General features: G+C 37.5%; 1 protein-coding gene across 1 annotated transcript in view; it reads left to right on the forward strand.

Moving 5' to 3' along the window:
* Nucleotides 1–27,090, forward strand: part of OGDHL (oxoglutarate dehydrogenase L) — a 50,602-nt gene that overhangs the window by 10,379 nt on the left and 13,133 nt on the right. The window contains exons 3-16 of the mRNA XM_042818323.1: nucleotides 17–119; nucleotides 3,106–3,221; nucleotides 5,120–5,274; nucleotides 8,034–8,180; nucleotides 8,719–8,809; nucleotides 10,191–10,370; nucleotides 10,771–10,899; nucleotides 11,309–11,488; nucleotides 11,757–11,909; nucleotides 13,216–13,318; nucleotides 13,865–13,993; nucleotides 16,603–16,753; nucleotides 19,600–19,727; nucleotides 26,795–26,973. Coding sequence (XP_042674257.1) covers nucleotides 17–119; nucleotides 3,106–3,221; nucleotides 5,120–5,274; nucleotides 8,034–8,180; nucleotides 8,719–8,809; nucleotides 10,191–10,370; nucleotides 10,771–10,899; nucleotides 11,309–11,488; nucleotides 11,757–11,909; nucleotides 13,216–13,318; nucleotides 13,865–13,993; nucleotides 16,603–16,753; nucleotides 19,600–19,727; nucleotides 26,795–26,973 — 1,944 coding nt within the window. The remainder of the gene's footprint in view (nucleotides 1–16; nucleotides 120–3,105; nucleotides 3,222–5,119; nucleotides 5,275–8,033; nucleotides 8,181–8,718; nucleotides 8,810–10,190; nucleotides 10,371–10,770; nucleotides 10,900–11,308; nucleotides 11,489–11,756; nucleotides 11,910–13,215; nucleotides 13,319–13,864; nucleotides 13,994–16,602; nucleotides 16,754–19,599; nucleotides 19,728–26,794; nucleotides 26,974–27,090) is intronic.

Here is a 27,090-nt window from a genome sequence, read left to right on the forward strand (position 1 = left end):
CACTTTTTGTTTTCAGATCCGTGGCCATCATGTGGCTCAGCTAGATCCTCTTGGGATTCTGGATGCAGACCTGGATTCGTTTGTTCCATCTGACTTAATCACTACAATCGATAAACTTGGTGAGTACACAGCGTACCTTGTTATTTGCAATGGTTACTGGTCTTTTTTCTGTCTCCTTGGGCTGAGGTGATTGAATGAGACATTGCGGGAAGGCTTGCACCTTTTGTGCTTGATGGTATCACAAAATAGTTAGATGCTTGAGTCTCAGTAAGGAGGCTCAAACTTCATGAAGATCAAATTTCTACCCTGAGGTCACTGGTAAGGTTGCTGTGAGTTCACTTTCAGATGAGTAACAATTCTAAATATAAATATGCAAATTCTTACTTTTTTTAACACCAGAAATTATTACTAATCAGTGCATCAGACCAAGTTCTGGTGATCTAAATCACATTTGTGCCTTCATGCTTGGTACCTTTTTTTCATCCTGATTAAACTTCAGATGTCCCCAGTCAAAACAAGAAATAAGCAGAATGGTGGATAGGGGAACCACCGTGGCAGAAATTTCATACCTAAGTTGGGTTCTAGCCTCTGGTATTTATCCTTTATGTTACACTTGAAGAAGCAAAGTCTGAAATTATCAGAAGAAAGCATGGGAACTATAGAATTCATGAATTGTATATAATCAAACAATGATTATTATTACTTTGCTGGAAGAATAGAGTAAACAGGGATCTGCTTTTGAGAGGGTTGGTAAGGATGAGGGTTTCTGCTTGTTAAGAGGGCATGTTTTTTAGAAGTAGTACTGACTGGTTTCTTTATTCCTGTTGTACTTGAATGAAGAAACATCTGATTGATTTTTCTCTGCTCTTTGATATACCTGGTTTGTTTGAAAGGTGGTATTCTGCCTGATAAGGACAGTGAATCAATTTTTCTTTGATACATAGGGAAGCTTTTTGAACTAGTCATAAAATGTGATGCAAGAAGCAGATAAAACACGTTCTGCTTTGTTTTACTTTAAGTACCTCTGCTGCTGCTTAGTCTCTGTGTTTTCTGTTTCTGGTGGCACGAAGGGAAGCAGTTCTGATCCTTGATCATACAAAAGCAGTGGAGTGCTGAAGTCTGTAAACAGAGAGGTATTGACACAAATCAAGGTTCACTGTGAAGTTTGTCAGCCTTAAAGACAAGAACCTACTAAAAATAAAATGGATATGTACTAACTGAAGATAATTTGTTCAGGTCATAAATGATTGTTGCAATGTCAATACAGATTAACTTTTTACAGATAGTTTAGTGCAGTGATTGGGCAGGAGAGATGATACTGCAAGCTCTGTGAGCACAGGAAAAACGTGCTTGGACTCTGAATGAGATGGGAAGAATGTGTCTGAAATCTTAGTAACTGAGCTAAAATTTCCGTGATTAGATTAGAAATTATCTTAAGTGTTGTCTGTCACAAAAATCTTTGAATGTTTCAGGCAGAAAACATAAGAACAGCCTCAAATATCACAGACGGTGTTTTAATGTTTCATTTTCCTCTGCATTTTTCCTTGTCACAACTTTCTGGTAGGAAGTTTCTTCTGGGAGTTGCTTTTGAAATGCAGTAGTTACAGGTATACCTACTGCACATTCAAGTCCTAGAATTGCTGAGGAACTCCTTAGTTTCACTAAGATTATGGCTCTTTAAATACAAAGTGATGCTTCTGTAAATATGCTGCAGTACAAAGCCCAGGTGTTCTGTGTGTGCCTGTACATGTTCTGTTCTGTTGTTTTTTTTATAACAGAGTATGAAGAGCCTGTGAAGTCTGGCAGACAGCAAAGAAGAGGGTATAGAGTGGTAGCACTGCTTTGTTTTAAATGGAACTGTTCACCTCCTCCCCCCACCTTTTTTTTTTTTTTTTGGTGTTATGAAAAAGAAAAAATTTAACAATATATAGTATTAACTTTAAAACAGAAATACTGAAAGTGCTGTATAGTAAAAGTCTTGCAGCACAGTCCTTTGGCCCGATTCCAGCTCTAAATACTAACTTCTGTAGTTATTTAATCTTTAATTGCCTTTTTTTCTTTTCTTTTCTTTTGTAATAACAGAGAACACAGCACTGTTACATGAGGGTTTAGAAGTTGTGTGTTGGCTTTCAGATCAGTGTTAAAGTGGATGCCTGCAACTTTCCAGAATAAAAGCAAGATTTTAAGATTATATGCATTTTTTCATTAACAAGTCAAGATTAAACGTTGTCCCATGGACTCTTTAACTTGCATTGATGCCTGTCTTGCCTGTTCTGTATTTTGGCTTTTGAAACTACATGATGGTTAAATATTTTCTTTTAATTGTATTCTAAACCATGGATTTGTATAGCTCTAAATCTAGATGATGTGATATGCTTGAGCAACACTGTTTTGGTGGGGTAATCTGCTTTATAAGCTGCTTTGGAAATAGTGCTGTACAGGTCATTTCAGTGATCTTTGAAACTAACTTCCCCATGAAAAGGCAGGGGAAGAAATACCTTGATAATTCTACCAGAGTGTTTGGGCAGAGTTGCATTGAATGTGTTCTGTTTTTTTTTCATTATTAATATTGGATAAATCAATCTGGTAGGCATCCAACCAGCCTGTTAACTGTTTCTGTGTGTGGAAGCTCGTTCTTTTTGGTTTGGTTTGTTGCTTTTTTTTCCCACAAGGAAGAGATCCTGATCATTACAATTACACTGATTATTACAATTACATGTTCAAGGAATGTTTGGATTTTGTGTTGAGGGGCCTGGTTTACTGAGTACTAGTAGTGATAGGTGAATGGTTGGACTGGGTGATCTTGAAGGTCTTTTCCAACCTTGGTAGTTCTGTGATTCTGTGAATTAGTCTTTTCACTTAACAGTGAAGTACAAAATGGAGTGTCAGTGAGTCAATGGCAGTAACTGTAATGAACGCATTTCTTTAAAATACGGAGTGAAGTGCATTATAACAAGGAATGCCTTCAAAATATTCTCATTTTCAATTCTTAATCTTTCTTAATATTTCTTTATTAAACTTCGGTTTGTGGTTGTTTGAAAAACAATTCTGATTTCCTTTTTGCCTTGTACCTTGCTTTGCAAATTGATAATGCACATGTTTTAGGGTTTTACGGCTTGCATGAATCAGATTTGGACAAAGTCTTTCAACTACCTACAACCACCTTCATAGGAGGAAATGAGAACAGTCTTTCTTTACGAGAGATCATCAAACGGCTGGAGGTCAGTATGACATCTTTAATTTGTGGCTTGTTTTCATCCCTGCAGAAGTGAACTTTTTCCAATTGTAAGTCACAGAGAACTTATTTGTCATTTATTAATACAGCAAGCGTAGAATTCAGATGACAGGAGAAATGTCTCCTGTACTGCTTTTAGAGATAGTAGTTCCATTAGTTTCATCTGAAATACGTAGTTGAAGGATAAATATAAAAAAGGAATATGTAGAATACTAATTCAGCCCATAGTTTTGCAAAAAAGATCTTATATTGATCCATTGATTGAAACCAGCAGAACCTTTATAATTTTTGTTTACTTGCTATCACATATTAAACACTTGCAAACAATACATAGGATGTGCAGGGATTTCTCTTGGTGTCCTGTCTTCAGTGAGACTTTTATCTTAGTAAAAAATAGGAGAATTGGGTACCAAATTGATGAAAGCCCAGCTGTAGTTTGTAGACGGTGATGATCATTGCTTCTATCCCCAGTCCCCTTCTTTGAGTTTTGTTCTCTGACAAATACAGCTATGCCATGTGAAGTCATCAAAGATAGTAAATAATTTACATAAATGTACATAGAGGAAATTACAGACATTAAGTAGAACTTGTAGTGAATTTGTGAACTGCTAAGCTAGTAGACATGGAGTGTTCTTGACTGTGCTTTTTTGGGGATCTTGTAGTGTTGAAGTAGTAGAGATTTCATTTCGTTGCATGGCAGTGAAATCCGTTGCAGTAGATAGGGCTAGGGGTGAGTGGGGCTTAAAAGGGTAAAATAGAGAACTGAATCATGAATAAGCAACATAAGTAAGTAGAAAATAAATACTGAGCTTATAGGAACTCTGTGCTTTAATCTGATGAAGTGTAAGAGAGTGAGTTGGGTTGCACATCTGACCCACTGTTACATTAGCTTATCTAATGCACAGACAGTGTCTACTGTGTTTGCTTTGGAGCTCAAAATGTGGGTTTTTTTGTACTTCCAGCATTTTCGGCAGTAATTAAAAAAAAAAAAAAAAAAAAAAAAAAATCCTTAAAATTATAATGTACAAATAAGGGGAAAAAATCAATAGCAAAATCTAAAAGCCTTGAAAAACTGATCTGTGTTAAAGAGAAAAACCCTCCAGTTTCCTTCCTCCCACCGGAGCTTTGGATTTTTTTTTTTTTTCATTTGAAGCTGAATTAAATGACTTCTTAGATGCAGTAGGGAGCACATGCTATGTGTTCAAATTCACAATGCCTTATTTCTGTTGACTGTATTTTAAACACAATTTTTCTGGTAAAATATTAGTTTTGAGGTAAGAAGAAAATAAATACAACAAGATGCTAAAATTTTAGAAGTGTCTGTGTAGTTTTTGCTTTTCATTTCTTTCTCTGCTCTCAGCTGCTTGGATTTGTTTTTTTTTTTTTTTTTTTCCATTTTTGGTAGCTTTCAGATTACTTGCATGAGGCTTCATAGTTGTCTTTTCATTGTTTTTATTACTTTAGGTGACCTTTTAAAAAGGCGGGATATATTTTAATAAATTATTTGGAATTTTTGCTGTTGCGTGTAAGGAAGGACTGTGTATGTCCAGAAGAGGAGTCTTGAGTTAGGTGAAATATGCCAGGAAGCTTAAGGCAGACGTGTTGGCCTATTTTGAAAATCCTTTGGTAATCCAAAGGGAAGTCTTTCAGTACAAAACTATTCAATGTTATTCTGTGGAGAAAGCTTTCAATTTAGTGAGGCAAAGCCTGCATTCAGTAAAATAGTTTATTTGCCCATAGGATTTGTGTGAGGAGAATCTAGGGGAAGAGAAGATACAACAGGATTTTCAGAAGTGCAAGAAAGTATGATTTTCAAGTTCTACTTGTTTTTTTCATGACCCATTAATTCCTAAAGCCTCCTGAATTGGTGTTTTTACACCCTAGAATACCTACTGCCAACACATAGGCTTGGAATTTATGTTCATCAATGACGTGGAGCAGTGCCAATGGATCCGGCAGAAGTTTGAGACACCAGGTGTTATGAAGTTCACAAATGAGGAAAAAAGGACTTTGCTGGCACGGCTGGTGCGCTCAATGAGGTATGCTGGGGTGGTGCTGGGAAACTTCTCTGTGACTGCTGGGTATACATCAACATGGGAAGCTGGTGGGCTCAGTAAATTTCAGGTAGAGGTTAAGAGTTGAAATGAAACCTAGAATGCAAGTGTGTGTAGTTAACCTGGCCACATTATCTAGGGAAAGCATGTACTATGAGGTTTATCAAGGTCTGTGTAGTGAATTTTAATGTTCTGTTTTCTTAAATGGGAAGTGGTGATCTTTGCCACTCACACAGACTTTTGTGGCAAATGTGGCAATGTTTGGATTAGCTTTTGGAGAAATAATGGGGAAAAAATGTTTCAGCAGACTAGTGATATCTATGTGAGAACATTCGTAGCCTGTTTCAAAAAATAGGAGTCATAAAAAGGTCCCTTCCAACTCTAAGGATTCTGTAACAAATTTGGGTGCTGATATTCTGCCATGCATATATCTTTCCGGTAGCACATGGTCAAAAGAAATCATATCAATCATAACTATCAATTCAAAGAGAATTTTTAGATGAGTGGAATGTTAACCTGAGTTTTGTTTGACTCACTGGGATACTAATAGTCTCTTTGGAAAGCTGTGTCAAGATGGGACCGGATTTAGATCTTATTTCCAGTCTAGTTTTTGTCCTCTGCCTTTTGAAGTACACTGAAATGTGCTGGCAGCAAGAGTTTTGTTCTCTGCAGTGTAGGAAAGCATGTCTGGAAGCAGCTCATTGATTTCATTGTGACTGTATAGAAATGCTTTATTTCCAGAGCCTGAATTAGATTCTCTTCCCAGGCATGAGAGTTATGCTAACTGTTATGTTTTGTAACAGTTTGCATATCCCTTTGTAAACATGAGAGTTAGCAATGTTTAAAGGCAAGTTTTTTGATTAAGCTTCTCTATTCAAAGACTTAAAAATGAAGGGTGCATTGGAAGTCTTGGAAGGTTTTTTTTTTTTTTTTGCCAGGCATTTTCTTTGCCAATATTATAACAAGATTGTTTGTCCAGTTATAAGTTAAACAGAAATAAGTCACTTACTGATCAAGTGAATGTTGCACCTGTGTAAGTTCATTTTTCAAGCTCTCAGTGTAATAATCTCCATTTCTCTGGGGACAAAAATTTTTGCTGTTATTCCTGTTTATCTAAGTTATGGAAAAATCTGCAGTTTCTAGTGGCACGAAGCAGCCAAATGTTCGTCTTTTACCAAATAAATTTTCTGCTGTAAATGGAAGAAAAAAGTTTTACTTAAGTTTCTATCCGTCTAGAGTGCTAGTTTTGTCTGAAAATGAACAAGAAAAAAAGAAATCTGGTTTTGCGAACAACTGATTGTGGTCTTGAGAACAGTTTTTAAAGAGACTTTGTAAAGCTCCATCATTTCACCTAAGAATCCTGATATTAAAATTGTTACTTCCAAGTACATATTTCAGGTACTTGAAACTGTATTTTAAAGCAAGATTTCTCATTCTTTGCGATGCTTACATGTAGCCTGTTGAACAAAAGATCTTCTTCCCACAAAACAGTGACTGTAGATATTTGAGCTTTGTGCATTACTCCACATATCAGTGCTGGACAACGATTGTGTAGTCTGGGCATCTTATACCTGTGCAGTCTTTCCGTATTTCCCCTTCTGTTAGCAGCTGTCTTGCTCCTTGCTGAGCACCAGATACGCATAGCAGCAGCAGCAGCTTGCCTGCCCTTGTGAACTCACAGCAGCATATGGGGGCCTTGCAAGATGGAGCTGAAATATTGTAGTTCTACACGCTTATTGACAGCTTGACTTAAATTACAAACTTTCTAATTGTTCAGTATTGGCTTTCAGCTGCAAAGAGAAGGAAAACTGTATACAACCAGTTTCTTATTTGCTCTGTAAGGCTTGGTGTTTGCATAGGGACCCCACTTTCAGTTCATATGAACAGGCATGACCCCACTGACTTCCTCAGAATTATGGCAGCATGTTTTAGCCGAGGTATTCAATGTTTATCTAAGGAGAGTCTCTTCATTTCTCTCCTCAATTTCATTTCAAAGATGTAGATGTCAACATTTTAAGTGAGGAATAAGCAGTGTCTTAATGGATGATGGCAGCGTTATAAGCCCAGACATTGCAAAGATGATTTTATACAGTTATTTTAATGAAGATGTATTCTCTTTGCATTTTTTATCTCCACGCTTGACAACATGTGACCCTTTTGGTATTTGTTAAAAGGTGCTTTTTAACCACTTGCACTGCCTCTGGTCCAAATGCGTTAAAGAATGAAAAAGCATAGAATTGTCAAGGATCCACACTTTTCTCCTGATGTAGCTGGACCAGAAATTCTTGTGTCTTTTCTCTTGGCACATTTCCAGCCATTACATCAGGCAATTTGTGGAGCTCTGCTATTGAAATAGGCATGCTTTCTGCTGCTGTTTTCTTTGAGCATTTAATAGTTATCTCCAGAAAATACAGATTCTCTATTTTTTTCAATCCATAGAGAAGACTTCTTTTCTAGGAAGGGCTATACATTGGAAAGAGAATTGTTTAACTTGAATTTTGACCAAGATGGTGACACTTCTGCCTATCCAAATCGTTTCAAAGTCAGCGTAAATAATTCTCAAATGGAGGAGGAAGACTTAATTTTGTTTTGTCTTCCTCTCTCTACCCCTTTCCCCAAAGTGTGACTGATCACTGGAGGCCTGTAAGCATGTATTCATAAGCAATAAGTATTTGCTACGTTTTCGTAATGTAAATACTGTTTGTTTGTTTTGGTTTTTTGTTTTTTTTTTCCCTTTGGTGAAGATTTGAAGACTTCCTTGCTCGCAAGTGGTCTTCTGAGAAGAGATTTGGCTTGGAAGGATGTGAAGTAATGATTCCTGCGCTTAAGACGATCATTGATAAATCCAGTGAAATGGGAATTGAATATGTTATAATGGGGATGCCTCATAGGTAATGCCAACAGAAACCCCCCAGTGCATGGTTTTAGTCTTAAGGCAGGTTTTGAGCAGTTGAATTTTATTAATAAAATTGATGTTAGAGAAGCTGTGGAAGCAAGAGTTTGTTAGAGTGAGCAATGGCTGTGCAGAAATGTAACAGACGTGTCAGTGACAGCTGCGGCCCTTAGAGGTGAACTTTGGAGCTGAAAGCAAGTGTGGCAGCAGCTGTGATATTTATTCCATTGAGTCTAGAATTGAGAAATCAGGCTGAGATAGACATACTTTTGCGGTCTGCTAATTGCTAATTAATATCATGTTAAAACTGCTGGATATCTGCATAATTCATTGCTTGTAGTTGGATAAGTAGATGTTAAAAACATTGGGAATGCATTAGAAGGGGATAGAATGAAGGGTTTCAAGCTCAGTAGTTCAAAGTGAACTACTGAACTCCAAATTTCTGACAGGGGTGTCTTGCGGTTTTAAAAGTTTTATGCTCCTGACTCTATGCAATTAACATTTTTGAGACATAATATTGTTTGGAATTTTCTTAGAGGTAGGCTGAATGTATTGGCTAATGTCATCCGAAAAGAGCTGGAGCAGATCTTCTGTCAGTTTGATCCCAAACTTGAAGCAGCTGATGAGGTAAGGTGCTTCTTCAAGAGATATACCTAGAGAGATAAACATTCAATGTACTTTTGGTCATAGAATCACAGAATTGCTCAGACTGGAAAAGACCTTAAAGGTCACAAAGTCCAACTGCGACCTAACCTGTCATAGTTGTCATAATAGCATTATCAGGTGCTGAAATGCACTGTCATATTCTCTCGTTTAAGGACAAAGGTCATTTGATAAAATTTCTTAATAAATTCAAAGACTGTACTGTACCTTTAACATGCAGAAGGTGTCTTGATTATAGAGTCTTTAAAAAAATGAGTGAAGATACGTCAGTTCCAGATGATGTAACTGGGTTTGTTGTATTCAGGAGTCGTTGTCACTCCAAAAGTAATGCCTTGTATTTATTTACATGGGAACTACAACAGATACAAAGAGCACAATAATAATTTCCTAGAACAAATTCTCATCTCCAAAGCACTGTTTTTCAACACAGTCTCCATTGTTAGCTGTGCATTTTCACCAACTATGAACAAGAACCTGCATGCTGTGGTCACAGACATCTGTACCAGCAGAGGTGACTCACTGTCAAAACTGCTGAGATGCGCCATCCACTGCCTCGCTGAGCTCACATCCACTGTTTGGTCTCTATAAACATTCAGCAAGTGTCAACAGATACCACTGGACACATTTTTTTCCACGTGGAGGAATAAAATTCCACACCTTTGCTTCTTACACACTTCCCTGTCAGGTGCTGTTGTGTCAGACCGCTCCTCTCCTGCCATTTATCATGCAGCAGCAAAATTGAATGGAATACCCGTGGAAAGTTCAAACTCTACTGCCATACAACCAACATCCACCTCTGACATCATGAGCCAACATAATGAAACAGGAGGCGTTACTTTTGAAGTGATCTTTGCATGTATGAAATGAGAATCAATATTTTACAGATATTTGTGGTGGTTTCACACTGACAGCTAGCTAAGTTCCGCGGCTGCTCACTGACTTCCCCACTCAGCAGAGCAGGAGGGGAAAATACAATGAAGCAAAAGCTCCTGGGTTGAGGTAAGGGCAGGGAGATTACTTACCAATCACTGTCACAAACAAAACAAGACTCATCAAAGGGAGATCACTGTGATTTATTGCCAAGTACCAACAGACTTGAGCAGTGAGGAGTAAAGGCAAGCTAAAGACAGTCTTCAGTCGATCTATCCTGTTCAGCCTCCCTTCCCACACGGCATTGGGAATTGGGGTCTGTGTTCAGTCCATAAAATGGTAGCGCGTACTGATGCAAAATTAGCTAGATCCATTTCTCAGAATGAAGCAGAATTTTCATACAGAAAAAAATCTGTAGTCAGATGCAGTTTGTGTGTATAACATTCCTGAGCTTTGACTACATCTTGCACGTTAGGGATCTGGAGATGTAAAATATCATCTGGGAATGTATCATGAGAGGATTAACAGAGCAACAAACAAGAAGATTACTCTATCCCTGATGGCTAACCCTTCTCACTTGGAAGCAGTCGATCCTGTTGTGCAGGGGAAGACAAAGGCTGAACAATTTTATCGAGGGGATACTGCAGGAAAAAAGGTAAAGGTTGTATAATGTTATAGTAATTCTTGCTAGTAGGCTCTAAAGTATTTTTAATAAAAATAATTTACTAACAATTTTGTATTGCACTCTTCCACTCTGCCCCTTCCCGGAAGAGATAGATGGTAACCTATTTAACTGGATAAAGCTTTCAGAATGGTGCCTTAAGGGAAACTTCAGAAGGCAGACTTAAAACTATTTCATTTTGGAACTGAACAAAGGCAGCAGAATGCTGACAAGTCTGTGGTTTATTGTAAAAATACAATGCAGGATGCTGATATAAAAATAAGATTCTATTTCATAAGCACTACAGAAACACAGAGAAGAGAGATCATGCTGAGAACTGGAGTTTTACTTTCTAATATGTGTGTGATTTTGTGCGTGCAATCCTCCATCTTAGGTTATGTCCATATTGTTACATGGGGATGCTGCCTTTGCAGGACAAGGTGTCGTTTATGAAACATTTCATCTTAGTGACCTTCCTTCTTACACCACAAATGGAACTATTCATGTTGTTGTCAACAACCAGGTAATAAAAAGAACATTTTCAAATCAATTTATGTACTGAGTGTTGTTGGTTTTGGGTTTTTTTTTTTGCTGGTATATTTATTTATTTATTCTTGCTTACTAGCTTGTTGTCTTGTATCCTCTGTCCATTAAAATGGCTAGAATGATCCTGAAAACAGTCATAGTGTCTAGCAACTGACTGGATAACACTTCAACACCTACGTTTATTTCATTCAGTTTGTAACAACTGGGTTATGTTTGCTTTGTTTAGTTTGTAAGGGAGCAAAGGGAAAAAAGCTCATATGGCTTACCAAAATGAAAAGCTAAGACTACTGCTGCATAAGCGATTGTTGAATGAAAACCCAAGTGTTCAAAGCAAAGTAGAGGGTGACATCTACATCATTGTAATGGAAGTTCCTGGATTTTTTTAGATTGGCTTCACTACAGACCCCCGTATGGCACGTTCGTCTCCATATCCTACTGATGTTGCTCGTGTGGTCAATGCTCCCATTTTTCATGTGAATGCTGATGATCCTGAAGCAGTGATGTATGTGTGCAGTGTAGCTGCAGAATGGCGAAACACATTCAACAAAGATGTGGTTGTTGACTTAGTAAGTCTTGGTTTTCATAACTTTTCATTCTGTGTATACGTATAATTCTTTTAAGTTTTCTCTGTTCAGGAGACATAGTTTGATTTGAATGACTTTTAAAAGTCATCTGAATGACTCTTTTTAAAAACAAAACAACAAAAAAAAGATCTGCAGTAATCTATAAACTTTTTTTTCTACCAGAGGCTTCCATATCTCTGTACAACTATGAAATAAAAGAATTCCATTTTACATCTTCCTTCACCAATGGAAACAATCTTTCCTTTTGCAGGTTTGTTACCGTAGGAGAGGGCACAATGAAATGGATGAACCAATGTTCACCCAGCCCCTAATGTACAAGCAGATTCACAAGCAGGTGCCAGTGCTGAAGAAGTATGCTGATAAACTGATCGCAGATGGGACTGTAACACTGCAGGAGTTTGAGGTGCAGTATATCAATAGAGTTAAAAGGGACTTACAGAACTGTCAGCAGGAAGACACAGTTGTCATTGCATGTTGTCTGCTTTTCTGATCCAATTCAGTTTGCATTTTTATGTAAAATACCATGTTTAAAAGCTAATTGTCACAGAGGTACTACTTTGGTCAAATTTGTTACTTCAACCCTTGCCTTATGATTGAATTAGGAACAAACTCCACATAAATGTACATATGCATTCTTATACCGAAGGAACAGAAAGTACTGTGAAGTAATTAATACATATATTAGGAGAAAAAAGAAAAATAATCGATTCTGAGATTTGTAGAAGGAGAGGTTGGAGATGCAGGAATTATTCACCTCCAAACCATCAGTAGGATGGTGTTGGAGTACTCATGGGTATAACATACAGCTTTATGTTCATCACCAAGTGGCAGTTATATTCAGCAATAAAATAAAACACCAACATGTAAGCTTTTTATTTTCTTGCAATGATTCAGATACCTAGGTTCAGACAGAGATGACTTGAAATGCTCCAGAAGGATGAAATGTAGGGTCTGGTGTCCTTGTTGAGCTAGTTAGGTCTTTTCTAAAAGGGAGTAAGTAGAGTGCAGATGAAACAAAGGATCTTTTGGGAAGCTGGTATTGAGGATGAGCTAAAAAGCCTTCTGTTATTCTTAAGAATGATTACAGTTTATGCAGAACTAGTTAACTTTAATAGCTCTAAGAGTGGACCAGTGCTGGCGTGGACTTCAACTGGATTCAGGATCCTGACTGGATATTTTGCTGTGCAGACTAACGTTCACACTGCTGTTGATACTTCCAAGATGAGCTAGTTAAATCACTTGGATGTGGTTTTGAATTGAAATGTGGGTATTGTCAAACAGTTTATTCTCCCTCAGAATGCAGTTTTCTATCGGATCTAAGCAGATCCTTAGCTAGAATCAGGCTAATTTTCTAGAAGGTTCTTTTCTAGTCTTTACTAGTATCTGTAGCCTGAAGTAAAAGCTGAATAATGCTGATGTAGAAATGTGACTGCAAATTATATTCAGTTATGTCTTTTAAGAGTACTGCTTGTCACTTTGTCTCTCAGTCCTATCCTCTCTAACATCTTTCCAGTAAACTAAATAACTTATTCAGAGTTATGTGGATAATAAGCATTTTTCTAGAAGACTTTTTACCCTATTTTATCCTAGATAAAATCCGAGATAAAATGAAAACGTTTCCATAATTTTAACTAAATTTTGTTCTGGAGTTAAATACTGAATGGGAGTTGCAAGGATGTTTTAAAAAGAACATTCTTGTTCTTTTACAGGAAGAAATTGCGAAGTATGATAGAATATGTGAAGAAGCATATACCAGATCTAAGGATAATAAGATTCTACACATTAAACACTGGCTTGATTCACCTTGGCCTGGTAAGGACTGTCCTTTCATATAACCTGATATTAATACAATTGTGCTTCTGTTTTGAATCCTAAGTCTGGAATTCTTCAATGTTTTATCAGCCAGTATTTCTTTAAAATAGATCTTTGGTTTGCCCGTGTTAACAGTAAATGAAACGTTCTGCCAGATCAAATTGAAAGAGGATGGTTTTTTAAAAAGAAATGTGGAAACTAAGATTGACACTTAAAAAAGCTCTCTTTTCAGTTCACTAGAAAAGGAGAAGAAGAAAATATGGGAAAAGAAGAAATATGTCTCATCCTCTCTTTTTTTTTTTTTTTTTTTTTTTTTTTGGAAGGATTTAAGTGCCGTAGGCGTTTTATTGTCTACCTATGCCCACACAGTTGGGCCTTTTTCACAAGAAGCGAAAGTAGAAATAAAGCAGATCTTGTGTCTTCAAAATTAAGTAATGTTGTCATGCAGAAAATGGGAATATGGTTGTCTCCCTTTGAAAGGTGAAGAACGGGGTTAGTATGTTTCTTAGAATCAACGTGATCGCCTCACTAGATCTTTACTTCCAGGATTCTTTAATGTGGATGGAGAACCCAAGAGCATGTCCTGTCCTCCAACTGGCATTTCAGAAGACCTGCTGACTCACATTGGGAATGTAGCTAGTTCAGTGCCAGTCAAAGACTTCAAAATACATGCAGGTCAGCTGGAATCTTTGTTTCTGTTAGTGGCTGTATTTCTTGCTCAGATTTTGTTTTTCTGCAAATGAATTGCTATTGGGTGTTCTCCAAGGAGGAAAATGCCTGTGATTTTTATTTCACCTCTTTTATCCTAAGGGGAAAGGAGAATGTGTCAGTTAAGGTTAGAATCAAAGAATCATGGAATTGCTCAGGTTGGAAAATACCTTAAAAATCATTGAGTCCAACCATATAACCTAACCATGCTACCCAAGCAACCCACAGCTAAATCATGGCTCTGAGCACCACATCCATACAGTTTTTATACACAGGTTCACACTGCCTGTTCTTGTTTTTTCGGCTTCACACTGCTTCTGTTCCCTACCTCCTTAAAATAGATTTTTCTCTGAGGGAGGTTAAACTCTTTGTAATGTTAAGTTAGTAATCCTTTGATTTGTCAAGTCCTTTTGTGAAGCACTTGGGGGAAGTAAGGAATCCATCTCAGCGCTATTCATGTTTTTACAAATACTAAAAGCAGTGTTAATTTGGAGTTCACTTAAGACACTTTTCTTACAGTTAGACAGTTTTCTGCTCAGAAAAATAGCTTGATCTTTTCAGGCCTGGCAGCACTGCTGATATGCTATGAGAGTAATTGTAGTACAGCTGAATGAACTCCATGTGGGCAAATTCAGACACAGTTTTCCTTTCAACAGCATTTAGTGTTGATAGCATAAATCTACCTTCTTCTCAAAAAGTCTTAACTGTTGGTCTGAAGGGATTCAGTTCTGAATTTAGCATCTATTGTAGTAAAAAGCTAAATGTGCCTGTCACACTGGGGAGCTCCTGGCACTCTGTCAAGCTTCTGAGTGAATTCTTGTACTTCCTGGTCAGGTTGAACTCTTAACAGCTCTGCAGGGAGCAAAGACACATTCATTCCCTGGTGAACACGGAACTGCTTTGTTTAGGGACCTTTTTCTTTTATTGGCTAGGGAATGTACTTAGGATTAAAAGAAAGAGCTATTTTTTTTTTGTTTTGTTTTCTGAGCAAAATCTCCAGATACTCTTTCATCTCCAGAATCACCCATTGAGGAATAAAGTGTCTGCTGAAGCTGTTCCATGTTTTCATATTCCTCTGGAGTAATGAAACAGGGCATTACTAGTTATCAACTGTAAGCTTATTGAGCAGATACAACTGAAGATGAACTTTAAAACTCTTCTACAGATTTGCACACTTTGTTGGTGATGCTATAATTTTAAACTATAAACTCTAAAATATAGTCAGCTAATAAAATTCAGTATTAGACATTTTAACTAAAAAGGCAGCTTCTCTTTATTAACTTGACCTTGACAGCAAGTATTATTTGCCATTATAACTATTCCACGTGGGCAGATAATTCTCTAACTTTTGTCTTCTAGATTCTTTTACACAGTTTAAAAGGCCACAAGAGGGGAAAAAAAATAAAATGGGAAGAACAACTTCAGAGTGCTTTGACCTTCCATTAAGAAAGCTACAGTTTAATATCTCCTGGTCTTCCTGGAAAAAGTGGAAGCTGATTTTGTTTTGTCAAGTGTTTTGTATATTCTCTGAAAGATCTTCAAGATTTTCTTATTTAAATACAGACAAATTCTAAGAGTGTAGTTTTAAATGGAGAGGAAATAGAGTAATTTTTGTAAAGGTTGGGAAAGTAACAAAGGGAAGAATAGAAATACAGCAAATAGAATAGCTTGCCAAGAGCATCAGTACAGATATGCAAATAAGGTAGTGTTAAGTGACACTGAATTCTCTAGGCTTATATAGCTTCAGTTGGGAGCACCTGTATGAAACTTCAAAGGGTATTTTATTTCCAATAAAAATTGTGGTGTTACAACTTGTATTTTGACTCACCAGTGTGAATCGATCTTTGGTAATCTTTGGTAAATAAACCAAAGCCAAACAACAACAGCAAATTAAGAAAAAAACAAACAAACAAAAAAAAAAAACACAAAAACACAGCAAAAGAAACAAAAAAGCTATCCTAACATCAACCTTTGCTTACCAACTGAAAATCCTTTGGCAGCTACTACGATTTTTTATTTATAAGATATTCATCATATTGATTAATTTTGCTTGTTTCTTTACAGTACTTCTAGAATCCTATAAGACAAATGCCAAGAAAAAATAAGAGTGAGAAAGACAGAAGAACTTAACAGATGACATCTTCAGTCTTTTACAAAACAGTACTTGGTGTTGATAAGTGAAAGTAAATGTTTGGAAAGAAGTACCTGACCCTGAGTCACTCTAATTGTTCTCATAGTTTCTGGTAGCAGAGTTGTCATTTTCTTCTGATAGAGCAAGGTACAGACGGTGTACAAACCTTTGTTTAGGAAACAAGTTATTTTACTTTGCTAGCAATTCAAACCTAGGAGAACTAATATGGTCTACAAAGTGAATGTTGTTTTAACTTGATGCAGTTCTTCTGCATTTCATGAAGACAGTGGATCAGCAACTAAGACTAAAAACAGCAATCTTTGAGTTCTCCTGATGAGTTCTCGTGTTCCTGTATACTGTAGCCAGTGAGGAAAATGGTGATTGTAATGTGAATGTCAAATATCTCTGAAGTAGATCCACTGATTTCTGATCTTTATTCCAATAGGACTCTCCCGGATTTTGAGAGCCCGCTTGGAAATGACCAAGAACAGGGTTGTTGACTGGGCCTTGGCAGAGTACATGGCTTTTGGCTCCTTTCTGAAAGAAGGGATTCATGTCCGACTGAGTGGACAAGATGTAGAGAGAGGCACTTTTAGGTGAGTACTGAGATAACTGTTAAAAGCTGTCCGATACTTCAAGAAACACATTAGCAATTTTTAAACAATATAGTCTTCTGAGGGAAGAGGGAGGCTGAGGCTATTCAACATCAGTCTTAATGTCATAGATTCTAGCAGATGATCTCCCATTTATGTAAATGGAGTGTTTTAAAGAGTAATATTTAAGGTAGAAGAAATGAATAAACGTTTTTAGATATTCTCTTCCTTATGTGACGGAAAAGCAGAAATTATTTCTTACTTTTCAAGTAAGAATTCTGCTACAATCCACCTATTGCTGATAAGTAAGAGAAAGGCATTTGCTGCTACAAATTCTGAAGCCTTTAAATACTGCTCTATTGGTAGCTTCTTGAAACTCTACTGTCCTGTGAACAAATATCTTGCCAGTTGGCAAGGCTCTTCTAAATGAAACAAGATCCTTTGTACTGAGACTCTTAAAGACCGTGGAGCGTGAATGAATGGTAAATTTCATCACTTCATAAAATATATACAGTTCTGCTGCCTTACCTGTCTCTCCACAGAGAAAAATCTTAATGATGTATTTAATTGAACTCTTTGATGCAAAGCCTGTTGCTGGGGCTGAGTTAACTAACGGCTTCACTAAGTTTAGTTGTGAATGCTTGCAGGAAAGGAGGAAATCTTGGTGCCTTACTTCCATCGTGTGGTGCAGTGTTGTGTTTCTGTGCTGAGCTTCCTTTGGTATTTGGTCACTGGGCTTTTTTTTCCCCACTCCCATTCTAATGGCAGCTTAACAAAATCCTTCAGACAAGACAAAAAAAAAAAAAAAGCTGAAAACCTGGAGATTCCCCTCTCTCATCATCCCTGATTTCAGTACCAGCGTCTTGTAAATGGCAGGAATGCATATTTATTGTTCAGCAAACTACCTACCTAATTCTGGTGAGTGCTTAGTGTTAAGTCTGACACACAGCTATAGACTTGTCTTAAGAAGACTGATTTTCTGTATTCTCAGTTCTCTAACTGGTGGAAGAGGATTTGCCAGACCTAATGTCCAGATTTTCTCAGTGTTTAAGATGACAATAGTTGTTGCGCTCACAGAAATACTGAGATAACACAGAACAAATGTCACAAATAAAAGCTATTTTGACTGGCAAAGACTACCTGAAAATTAGTGTCCTACCTAGATGTTATTTTTCAGCCTTTAAAAAAGAATTAAAGAGGTATTCCTGTAAAGAGACTTAATTTTGTACCAGTCTGACAGCTAACTGACAACTGTGTTACAACAGGAAAAGGTGACTTGCATGTCTACATGCAAGGGCTGCTCTGAAAGCAGTGCCTCCTATTTTATTGTATTGACCCACAGTGTGAGAGGCAAATGGTGATAGGGCAGTAGGGGTTGAACCTTTCCACCAGCATTCCATCACATTTTATTGCTGTGCAACAGATGGCAGCAGAGGGACAGTGTGACAAAAAGGCATCTGACATGAAGTGTCTATAAAGCAAACATATGGAATTGAATTCCTCCATGTGGAAAAAATGGCACCAACTGACGCTTGTTGATGCTTGCTGAATGTTTTAGAGACCAAACGGTGGATGTGAGCACAGTGGGGCAGGAGGTGGTGCATTTCAGCAGTTGTGATGGCGATATGAAAGACAAGTTGTGTTATGGTTGGCCATGCACAGCTGTCACACCATGAAATGAAGAGCTCTTGTTCACCACTATCAAAACCACACATCTAATGGTAACTGTGTTGAAAAACAGTGTTTTGTACTTGAGGATTTGCTCTCTCAAGCAGTGTTATTGAGCTCTTAGTGTCTCTCATATCCATGGAAATAAATAAGGAATCATTACTTTCAGAGCAACCTGGCTATCCACCTATGCTTACTGTAATCAGCTTTTGCTGAAGAAATACAGCTTCACGTTCAAGAAGCTTATGTCTTTACACTTTTTGTCCTCATCTGAATGACAAAACTGATAGTTTCACAATTATTTCTTCTGTAGCAGAAGTTCTGATGTATTTTCTCCGTTCTACCTCTCTCTCTGTGTTAATCTTCAGAGTCTCTGTCTTTTCCTGGTTTTATTTTGTGACTTCTAAACAAATTTCAGAGCTAGTATTCATTGTAGCAAAGGGAAGCACAAAAGGACTTGGTCTTCAGTTCAGTATTGGCAGCTATACAACGCACAGTAATTGTTACTAGTATAATAACTGTCCTTCTGCTAGCAGTCATAAAGCTGGACATATTGGTGTGATTCACTCAGTTAGTCTGCTCAGAGAGTTAATGGATTGCAGTAATTACTTTAGTCATCTTTGTTTTGATAGCACTCCTTGGTGCCCCATTCTAATGCTGATTAATGGTGTTCCAGGGAACTGTAAGTGGTGTGAATGGAAATAGCAGGAAAGAAGATGAAACTGTTTCAAGTGTTGGTGCTCAGATTAGATTAGATAATTTTTTTGCAAGAAAGGTAAAGAATTGTCCTAAGGAAAAGATTAATGACATTTTCCACAAAGAAGAGTAAATGTTCTAGTAATATTTTTTCCCTTTGATTTTTGATTTGTCAGTCTAAAACATTGTGTAACGACCCCCTGCCTCCACCTCACTGTCTTCCCTGTTCCCTTGCAATTATGTGTTTTGAATTTCCTTGAATGCTGAAGAACAGTCTTGAATAATCAGTGCAAGTCCGTATGGTGCAGTAATTGTATTTAAACAATCATATTGCTAGATTTCAACCAAACTAGAGTGTTATCTAAACCAAAGATAACTGTTACATGCATGCTTTCTAGAATGTAGCTTTGAAAGCTTATCTTTGAAAGTAGCATTGTTAAAACCCAGAGTGTTCTTAGCTAACAGATTTCAACGACTCTTTGCAGCCATCGCCATCATGTGCTTCATGATCAAGAAGTTGACAAAAGAACGTGTGTTCCCATGAACCACCTCTGGGAGCAGCAGGCCCCCTATACTGTGTGCAACAGCTCCCTTTCCGAATATGGTGTCTTAGGTACGTCTCGGGGTAACTGTCTGAGACTTGCTTATGTTTAAATAGGTCTCAGGATGTTGGAATTGATGACTGCTAATTTAGAGGATGTTTTTTTTTTTTCAGATTTTGCTGTAAAGCAGTTAAGCTTCTTGGCTTACCAAATTTTGTGTTGCTGCTTGAGTTTACCAACCTTCAAAACGCATAAATGGCTCCCTCTGCTAATGACATTTAAAAACAAACTCTGCTTTTGTTGTATTTCAATGTTACTGCATCCATACCAGTTTTGACTCAGTTGGGAAGTATGAAACAGGGATGTAAAATCCAGTCCAAATGCTGATTGCTGTTCCAGCACTTCTCCTTGAAGGGGTTGTTCTATAGTACACCGACCCTGTTCATTATTTGAAGGGGATTTTAAAAATTAATGTAGTATTGTTTGTGGAAGTCACATCCCTGGAGACATTCAAGGCCAGGCTGGATGTGGCTCTGGGCAGCCTGGTCTGGTGGCTGGTGACCTGCACATAGCAGGGGGTTGAAATCAGATGAGTATTGTGGTCCTTTTCAACCCAGGTCATTCTATGATTCCATGATTCTATAAGCTTTGAGCTTTATTTTTTTTCTATAGTTTGACGTGTTTGGTCTCTCGTTTCTAATTATAACAAATTAGAGAAGAGATGGGATATCTCCAAATTCTTTTTTCTAGCTTTTTAATATATTATCTCTAGTATGAGGCATATGAATATATAGTTTTCAATGTGCTTTTAGTGCAAAACTTCCTACTGTTTCCCAGTGGTACACCTATTTGCTTAGATTGCTTAGAACCTGTGTATACTTTAAAAATGTAAACTGGGAGGTTGAAATAATTTTTGCTGGAAACATTAGACAGTACGGTAGCATTGATCTTACTACTGTTTGTATGGGAACTACTGAGTCACAGCCTGAACCTCTGATTGATCACCTGAGGTGAGCCATGAGTCAGCCAGAGGAGCACAGGTGAAGGCAATTCAGCTGTGCTGCCAGAACCCCTCCTAGACCTATTTAAGAGCTGGCTACCAGTGGGGAAGGATCTCTTCTGGAGATCGCCTCTTCTGGTGTTTTGTAGGTGAGCCCAGCATAAGGGTAAGCTTTCCATTTATTCTCTTTTGTTATCGTTGTCCACTTTGCCTAACTCTCTTGACTATATTGTGATTGTAACATCTTGATATCCATTGATTATACACTGTTTAACAGGAAATCACATATAATGACAGAGGATGAATTTCACTGAGCAGGACATTTAGAGCTCAGCAAGGAAGAGAGTGTAGGGAAAGGCTGTGAAAGAGTTGTATACTAAATATTTCAAAGCTCTCCCTCTCAAGTTCTGGCATCTCTTAAAAAGGAATCTTCACTTTCCATAGCTGTAGATTTCAGTTTGAAAGTATCCATCTGTTGTGATTGGCAGCACTGGAACACATACCTAATACTTTAACAAAAGGGGAGGAACTATCAGCAAAATTAAGAACACTTTGTAGCACAAATGCAAAAATCTAGCCTAGGCTTATCTGAACTGCTGTGTTGAATGTGCTATATTGAAAAAAAACAAATCCTTGTTACAGATGGCATTAATCATAGTGGAGTATGTTGTTGGTATTGGACAGACATTTTAATTTGTGAATAGATAACCTCCTTGTGACATGAGAAGGATGGCAAGAGGAATGTGGAGCACAGAAGAAGTGGATCTAATAATTTATTAAAAAAATGTTATTGATTCTATGGATAAATAATGAAATACAATTTCATACCCATTTCATAAGTAGTATGAATGAAAAAGATGAACCATTGTTATGAAGATGGTAATACATAACTGCTTCCTTCAGGGTTCCAGAAATACTTCACCACATAATCATTTTTGTGTATGCTCCATATTACCTCTTGCTAATAATATTAAAATGGTTTAAAACTGTAGGGTTGGAGCATGGGCTGACAAGGTGAGATTTTAAGGTATTTTTCTTGGCTCTCAGGCAGAATTGGTGTGAGGAGAAGCTTGCATCTCTTTGAACTAGTATGTAATATTTACATGCAAACTAAATGGGAGAATGCAAGAAAGAATATGTACAAAAATAAGAAGAATGTGGCATAGAAAGCAAAAATTTAACTTCATAAATTTTTTATGTTGTTCCCAATTTCTTACTGTTTCTCACATTTTTTGGCCAAGGGTTTCTTAATTTGAGTGTGTTTACAGTACTACTGCAAGTATTATTGTAAGTGGGTCATGGTTTGAAATAATGTATCTGAATTTGAAAGTGACAGATGTGTGAATACAATTGAATTGTGATTTTGTTCCAGAAGTTACGTCTCAGTTGATCGATCTAGGATGCCTAGTGTTGATATGATATGAAGGTTAATGCTTATTGCAAGAAATTCAAAACAGAATTTAGGTTTGTTTCTACACTGAAAACAGGAGTATACTCCTGTTCAATTCTGTTCAATTCTGCTTCAGGAGATGTGATAAATGGTTCCTAAAAGCTAACAATACTGATATTTTTAATTGCTAAGTGTTTTAAATCGCTCTTGTATGAGATCTCTATCAGTAAAGGGCATTAAATCATCAGAAACAGTTGATAAGTGATGATTATTTTACTAAAACTGCTCTATGTTGAAATGTTTATAATTTAGTTTGTGCTCCCTTGCTAACTTTTGCATATCAGCCTTCTCAGATATGTTTATATTTGTGTGTTATATCTGTACAGACAGTGTGAGATACACAGTCGGTGTGTGAACATGGCCCCTCTAACTGAATACTTAACTGGAAGGGACATTAGAGTGTTATCTGTCTAGCTGGTATCATCATGGTTTGAGTGAAAGAGTGAGTGAATGTTTGCAGTTTGAGGAGTTGATTCTTCATGAGCAGTAAAACAGCGAGGAAAAAGCCAACAATTTTATTTCTCTCTGCTACAGCCTGCTACTTCTGCTGTGTAAGGGAGTTACACAAATAGTTTGTAGTTAGGTGTTCTAAAATATTTGGAGAAGAATGCGAAAAAAAAAAAAAAAAAAAAAGTGCTAAGATTTTAATTTATGACTGTAAACAGGCAGTAGCTCAAAGGCATTTTGGGAATTCCCTTTGTTTCTGTGAATTAAAGCTAAGTGAAAATTGACCTAATGGATTGAACAGCTCAGCATGATAAAACTGCAGATTATTTCCTTGGAAGGTGGGCAAGCCAAGAGCTGGCATCCACTCAGAGCTGTGGGCTTTGCACCAAGTTATTGTTGTGCTGGTTAGGAACTCCTGGAGTGTAACCACTCTATTAAAAGTAGTACTCTAACAAGATTGTTTCCTCTTAGAATACAAAGGCAGTCTTGTTATAGCTCAAACAATTGCTTGTGTTTTGTATACAGGAGGCAATCAAGTGTTTATATCGGGGCATTAAATCGGAGTATTTAACAACCTCTGAGAACTCAGTTAGACATCCCTTGTCTACTGTTTTTAGCTACCTCCAGATTACTACAATTTAGCTGTGTCCCCTCTCGTCTAGCTGTACGTTTTTCCTTTCATTGAAACAGAATATCTGGGAGAATAAGCAGTGGTTGTGTGAAGTCTTCTAAACTAATGAGTCTGTCTGAGTTTGTTTGCTAATCAAGATAGAAAAGGTGAACTAACAGGTGCTCTATGTAGTGTCTCTTCAGCATTTTTTTAAATATGTGTCAGGATCTCCTCTCTTTCTTTACCACCCTCAAAATGACTTGTGTGTTGTTGATTCTCCATCCTGGAGGAGCAGTTCTCTCTGGCAAGTTCATCACTGGCTTTGAGAGATCTTGGGCTGTTATGTCCTATTCTGGGAACTTCCAGAGAATGTCCAAGCATGATAGGCTTGGAACTAGTGCATAGCTCAGCACTGGTGTACGGCTTTTTCCAGGGGGAGTTAATGTTTAAAATACAAGACAAGGGAAAAGGACAGGTGTTGTTGAAGACTTTTTTTTTTTTTTTTTTTTTTTTTTGCAATACACTGCTAAGATGGAATGTGCAATGTTACTGCTCATTCATAACAGCACTTTCTTTGGTTAGGACTAACAAATATTGTTGGCTCTCAGAAATGGTGTTGGAAAACAGGACAGTACACAGTACATAGTAACCAAGGAACAGGTTCTCAACAGCACCTACATGGAGCTCCAAGGCAGAAGTCTTTCTGTTCTATAGAGTCAGCCACCAGATATGCATAAACTTAAATTATTACTGGACTGTACTCATGTTTTGAGATAGGAGTATACCTACATTAGTCCCTGTGCTTGGATTTTGCAGTAAGCATAGTATATACTTGTCTTCATAACTTCTCTCATTCTGCAGTTTTATCTCTGCATTGACAAGCCATCTTTACCCATTAGTTAACATTCATGCCTTGAATCCTTTTGCAATCATACTGAGTTAAGCTGCGGCCTTACTTATGACAGCTGGAAACCCTACAGTTCTTATGACAAAGATGCACTATGTTAGGAGGAAAAACACAGAGTATTATGCTGTGTAAGCTGCCACTTTGCTTGAAACCACCTCTGCCAGAGTGACAAAAACAGTAAAGGAGCACAGCAGGGTCTGGCCTAATAGAAACAAGCATTTCTGCTATGCCTGTCATCTAGGGACCTTAATGAACTTCAACAATTAAAACATTAGTTTTGCAGCCTTAGTCAAGTGCTGTGTATTTTTCTTTTGTGTCTTCCTCTCTGTACAGAAGGTTATCAGACTGCTGTGTTGGTTCCTGGTCCCCTGTGCCCTGATACGCTCTGAGCCTTGAGAGGCTGCTGGGAGCTAAGGAGCTGGCTGGAGGCTTTCCACCACATTTTGGGTGGTGCAGATTCTTCAGCTTTTCTCCTTTGCAATCCTGAGCCTAATTGTCTTGGCAGTAGGATTGCTCTTAGTGTAAACCTGTTCTTTGGGTATCTCATTGTGTAAGAATTAATCCTTTACAATCACGAAGTTTATATAAGACTGTGAAGAAACGTTCAGTTCTGGGCTCTGCAGACACGACAGTACATGTCATTGCTGCAGTATTCTTTAACTCTTTAGTCTGGTCTGAAGTTAAGCCCTCTTAAGGGGCCTGGTTAAGAGCCAGCTCCCCCACAGTTCCATCTCATATTTAGAACTGTGAAGTCCTTCTAGCTGCTAACCTGGATCCATCTGGTACTCCCAAAAAATCCTCCTCAGGGAAAGCACTTGGCCTTCTCCTGGCCATATTGCTGCTCTACACATCTTTGCACCTATGGTTTTTTGTATCTATATATTTAGCACTTCAGATCTTGCTCTTTAAATAGTTTTCAGCATATACAGCTAGAAGTTGGTAATTCTCGTCAAACTTCATAGTGATTGCTGTAATTGCTAGTCGAAAGTCTTTGATGTTAAGAACTCTCATTGTAATTTGCATGGTGGAAAATGAGTTCCGAGATACCAAACGTGCACCAGTGATGCATGTTTCATTAAATAGTAGTCCTTGTAGCATTGATTTCAGAATATTAATCAGAAAGTATACATTACATTTGGATGTCCTTTCCCAACTATTTTTATGGCTGTCAGAAAGCTTGCCAAAGGTATCCATGTTAGAATCACAGCTTTTAATACAGCTTCACCTGGGACAGCATTACCTGCTAGAGGTTATTAGCACAAAGTGAGCAACCAGATAGGTAGTGAGAAATGGCACTTCTTTTTCCATATGAAAATTTACAGGTGATTTCACTATATGAAACAGAATTTTTGGTGTACTTTGACCAAGTTTTGAGTTCACATACAACTCCATGCTCTTCTAAAAGCACTGTGTGGTTATTGATAATTTGAAGTCAGGACCTCACATTTTTCTTCTCTGAAAGCTAGATTACCCCATTCTTACAGAGAGCAGCATATGCACAAATAAGCCTTGAACATATTGCATATTTTTTCAACCATGTCTCCTAATCAGTAGAAATGGTCTCTTAATGCTTGCGTAAAATTAGAATGGGATTCTATCCTACCTAGGGAAATCTGTTTTTCAGATACCTTTGGGAACGTGCATTGAAGGAGTTGTGTAGATTTTTTTTTTTTTTACTGTTTGCATTGTGCTAAATACAATAGATTCACACAAATAAGGAGAACAGAGAGATAAAATATTTTGTATAAGCAAGGCTGTTTAAGTGGTTAGGCCAAAAGAATGGTCAGCAAAGGCCATGCACCGTCGTAGGAATGTAGAACTCAAAGACAGTGTGGCTAACTTCTCAGTCTTCTTTTGGCTTTGTAATGTACCCATTTCGTTTTGGTGAGAACGTGAACATCTGCTGGAGTCATGGATGGACTGTTAAGAGTTCACTCCGGAAGCTAAGTGACTCAAAGCTTTCATGCCATGGCGATGGTAAACAAAATGCTGGGTTGGAATCACCAAGGAGTATGCTATGAAGATTCTGTAAATCCAGTGTGTTAAAATTTTTGTTTCCATGAATAAACAGTCTCATTTGGAGCTCTTGTTGCTATTTCACTTGTGCAGTTAGTTTATCCTGTCGTTGTCCATCCGCTAACCTTGCAGGAAAGTTTGCACACTGACTGTGACTGAAGAGCTAGTTAGTTTTGCTGGGAGTTTTCCCTGTGGAATTGGACAACCTTGTTTAAACTTTCTGTAATCACATGTTCATTAGTACTCAATTAAATTATGCTGGGATATGCAAGTAGTTATAAAAAATATATATATATATATATATATAGGTTATTGAACTAATCTTAGACTGTAAGTAGATTTCCACAGGAGAAAATGGTATCTACCTCAGTGAGTTCTTGGGAAAGCTTTGCACAAAATTCTGAACTGAGGGAGAGTTCTAATTGTTTAAAAATCCTGTTATATGTGCATGTTTCAGGAAATCTTGAAGAACTAGAGTCAGTACTGCAAAAGAGTTATTTGCTGATCTTTCTGATGGCAGTGTTGAAAACTGCATGATTTATATCAGCACTAAAAAAATCCAGTTGATGCTGTCATTTTGGTTTTCTTTTAATTTAATTTTATAAGAGAAATGAACAAAATTTTCATCAAGTCTTTCCTTTCTAACTCTTCTATTTTAAGTCTTTTCAGGTGTTCATTTTCTAACTCTCCTGCTTATCTGGTTCTTAGGTTTTGAACTTGGCTTCGCTATGGCAAGTCCGAATGCCCTGGTGTGCTGGGAGGCCCAGTTTGGTGACTTCCACAACACGGCGCAGTGTATAATAGACCAGTTCATCAGCTCAGGGCAGGCTAAGTGGGTTCGTCACAATGGGATTGTTCTGCTCTTGCCACATGGCATGGAAGGAATGGTAAGGGCCTCTGACTGATGGTTTCATGCTGATGGCCAACTAAACTTCACCACACCCTCAATTTCCCTCCTCAAAGCAAGAGCAGGAGGGGAAGAAATAATGATTTAAAAAAAAAAA

Source organism: Centrocercus urophasianus, unplaced genomic scaffold (assembly GCF_019232065.1).
Source record: "Centrocercus urophasianus isolate 14NV4802_14NV808 unplaced genomic scaffold, USGS_Curo_1.0 seq_17, whole genome shotgun sequence".
NCBI lineage: Eukaryota > Metazoa > Chordata > Aves > Galliformes > Phasianidae > Centrocercus > Centrocercus urophasianus.